General features: G+C 41.2%; 1 protein-coding gene across 1 annotated transcript; it reads left to right on the forward strand.

Annotated features, from left to right (window-relative positions):
• The first annotated feature begins 373 nt into the window (after window positions 1-373).
• On the forward strand, window positions 374-1,114 carry LOC119648735 (cuticle protein 16.5-like). The gene has a single exon (XM_038050553.1). The coding sequence runs from the start codon at window positions 445-447 to the stop codon at window positions 1,048-1,050; it is 606 nt and encodes a 201-aa protein (XP_037906481.1). The 5' UTR covers window positions 374-444; the 3' UTR covers window positions 1,051-1,114.
• The last annotated feature ends 2,333 nt before the right edge of the window (window positions 1,115-3,447 follow it).

Raw genomic sequence — 3,447 nt, forward strand, 5'->3', positions numbered from 1 at the left:
AGGAAGGAAAGGTTTGGCTACGCCCAAAAGTATATTAAGGTCATTACAGAACAGAAATAATATCCCGTTTATTAAATAAATCGTCCTTGTAGATTCAGTGCAACTTATTAGGAGTGTCCCCAATCCATATCACCAGGCCCTTCACACGCCGTTTAAAGGATGATGCAATAGTTGCTTTTTTTACATTATAAAAACTTATACGGTCGAGTTTTATGCAAATTTGCTATAAGTTTAATTAAAAAGGTAACTTATCAACAAAACTGAATCGGAACTGTTAACGCAGAAAGCTTGATCAACAAAAATTTTGTGAAGCTTTACGATATTAAGTCGTTTGTTTTCCACGAGTTGTAGTTGAGTGCGATTTGTATAAATAAGCCACGAAGCTGCGACTAGGTATCATTCAGGATTTATTCGTCCAGAGAGATACTTCCTTAAACAACCAAAATGAAATCAATCATCTTGGCTCTCGCTTTCATTGGTGCTGCCTCAGCTTCCTACCTTGCCCCAGCGGGTTATGCTGCCCCAGCTCTTGCTACCGCAGCACCCTTAGGCTACTCAGCAGCCCCACTTGGCTACTCAGCTCTTGCTGCTGCTCCAGCTTTCGCTACTGCCGCTCCAGCTATTGCCACCGCCGCTCCAATCGCCTACTCAACTCCAATTATTAAGAGCGCCGCTTATGCTGCTCCAGCTATCACTGCCGCGCCAGCCCTCGCCACCGCTGCTCCAATCGCCTACTCAGCCCCAATTATTAAGAGTGCTGCTTATGCTGCTCCAGCCTTTGCTGCTGCCCCAGCCATCGCCACCGCTGCTCCAATCGCCTATTCAGCTCCACTTATTAAGAGTGCTGCTTATGCTGCTCCAGCTATCACTGCTGCTCCAGCCATCGCTACCGCTGCTCCATTAGCCTACTCAGCACCTCTTATTAAGTCTGCTGCCTACGCTGCTCCTTTGGGCTACTCAGCTTCAGCTGCCATCGCTGCCCCAGGCTACGGATACGCTGGTTATGGTGCTTCCCCATTCGGTCTCTGGAAGAAGAAGGCTGCTGCTTAAAATCCTGATGAGCGATATGTGTTCAAATAAATAAACCTATTTAAATATAATTTTCCTACCGTTATTGCATTTTAGCCTAAATCTAACCCTAAACCAGCAAATGACACCCGTCAAAACCCGCATTCGTTTTTAGGACAGGCTTCCCCAAAATCTATGACACGTATTCAGGTTTTGTGATGATTTTGGAATATCGTTTGATGCCTGTTATAGGCAAGTGGTTTTTTTTTTTTTTTTTGGAGTAGGGTAGGTGAATGCGTTTACGCACAGAGTGTTGGACTCCCGCTACAGCACGCTGGCGGACTACCAACTAAACACCTCCCTGTCAGGTTAACAGGCAAGTGGTTAACAACAGTTGTTATGCTCGGGGCAGAGACAATTCTTCAGACGCTGCCTTTGCTCCGCTCTGGGAGCGTCTACATCTTCAGGTTCCGATCTTAGCCTGGACAAATATTCTACGTTAGATTGTGAATTGTTACTAAGTTGGGCAGGGGTGGGCAACATCGAAAAGTTGCCTCTGCGATTTCTTTTCAAGATGCATAAATAGGCCCATGCGTTTTTTAAGAATTGTTCCCTTGAAAGCGAGTTGATACGGTTCCCATCCACATTTAAATGTACTTCTTAGGAAGCACACACATGCTATCTATTGACATTTTCACGAATATTCAGGTATCATTTATCATTCAAATGTTTGGGATGTAAAGGATCTCAAGTCCACATCTACTTAATGTTGGACCGGGCCAGATGGAGAGCAAATTACTTTTCCCTTTTTGGTCCACGGACCCCTCCTTTTGGGCATAGCACCCATCAAAGACAACCAGATTGCGGCACTTCGCGTAAAATTCGGTCGTCGTTCTACGCATAATGTCATTAAAAACATTAAATTAGCAGCTTATGTCAAATCTCTGAGTTCATAGTCAATGAGAGAGTATTTAAACTATAAAATTGAACTTTCCATGATAACTCGATAAATAAACGAGAAATAAAGTGAGAAAACATTCATTTCGGTGCCTAATGTTTACTATTTAATAATTTTTCTCATTTTTCGCTGCTTTTTTCTCCCATTACTTAATGTTAGTTTTCCTTTAGACAATATACTCTTATTTTCTATGAAGCTTCTATTCGAGGTTATCATGCTGAAGTACATTCTAGACCTAGAAAATATTTTTTTAATTCTAATACTGTAGTTTGGCTCAAATCAAGAAGTATGGTGATAACGTTCGTTCGAATAGAGAGGGAATATTCGGGATTTTTAAAAAAATTACCTCTAGCTTTTGGATGAGCTTTATGAAAACCTCAGTGGGCTTGGGTAATCCTTGCTCCGAAAGGTGATCCACTCATGTCAGCCCGGACATTGCGGCTTCGCCCGCTGAAATCTCCGAATGTCAAGGTCTTCATTTTATGGCAATTTAAATCTACCCGTAACTACAGGATCCAAGCCAGGAGTGTCGTCTATGTCGATGTTAACCGATTAGACACGGCTCATTCGTTATGGCTCATAAGATAGAGTTGCAATCTGTATTTAAATTGCAACTGATCAGGATGATGCTTAAAACCTCCTTTACTTCTTATAATCGAAAAGAAGTTTTTCAAAACATCCTGATTTAACCGGCACATAAGGATGTACTTCGTGTCGTATTTCTGCTGCAAATTGTTGAACAGATCCGCAAGTGCTTTGTTCGTTTGCAAGATACCTGTGAACATTTTATTTTACTTTTATTTACTTTACTTTACAGGGGTTCTACAAAATAAACCCTTTTTGGAAAGCGAGTAGTGTTGCCTTTCCCTTATCTCGAATGTCTTGCCTTGTCCAGTTCATGTCCGTTATTTTGTTCTGCACTATGTTAGGCCGAACGCTTTCATTCTTTCTCTGCAATCAGCGCTTGGAACTCTTACATTTAGAATGTCGACCCTCTCACTTATCAAGAATTTATTCCAATGGTTAAAGTCTTCAAATTGAGTTAAATATAGCAATACCAATTTGGAAAAGTTAAACATTGCAAACACGGACCATCAAGGTAACCAACAGCTCCAGCCCTAGAGAACGCCATAGCAATGGTGTGAGAGAATAACTTTGTGGCGATCTTTACTTTTTGCATTTGTGCCCCTTTGAAATTTAAATTTGGCAAGGAAATCTGATGTGTGATGCTCAGTTTATTTGAACGTTGGGTTGATAATTCTAAAATCTTCTAAAATCTTTTTATATGTGAAACTGAAAATGGAAAGTTATGATCTTACGAAGTATTTGCAAATGTTACTTCTCTGTGAAGGGTTTGATTTGTCGCGTCTGAATCGCTTGAATGGTGTACCCATTTTCTCCTGCAGCTCCAATTATTTCGACATTCTGCTTTTGAAATCACAAAATATGGGCTGCTTCCAGTTACCGAAAACCGCTGATTG

Source organism: Hermetia illucens, chromosome 2, assembly GCF_905115235.1.
Source record: "Hermetia illucens chromosome 2, iHerIll2.2.curated.20191125, whole genome shotgun sequence".
Classification (NCBI taxonomy): Eukaryota; Metazoa; Arthropoda; class Insecta; order Diptera; family Stratiomyidae; genus Hermetia; species Hermetia illucens.

What these genes read in the sequence shown, in the direction of transcription:
- LOC119648735 (XM_038050553.1), top strand. Translation starts at nt 445, where the DNA reads ATGAAATCAATCATCTTGGCTCTCGCTTTCATTGGTGCTGCCTCAGCT.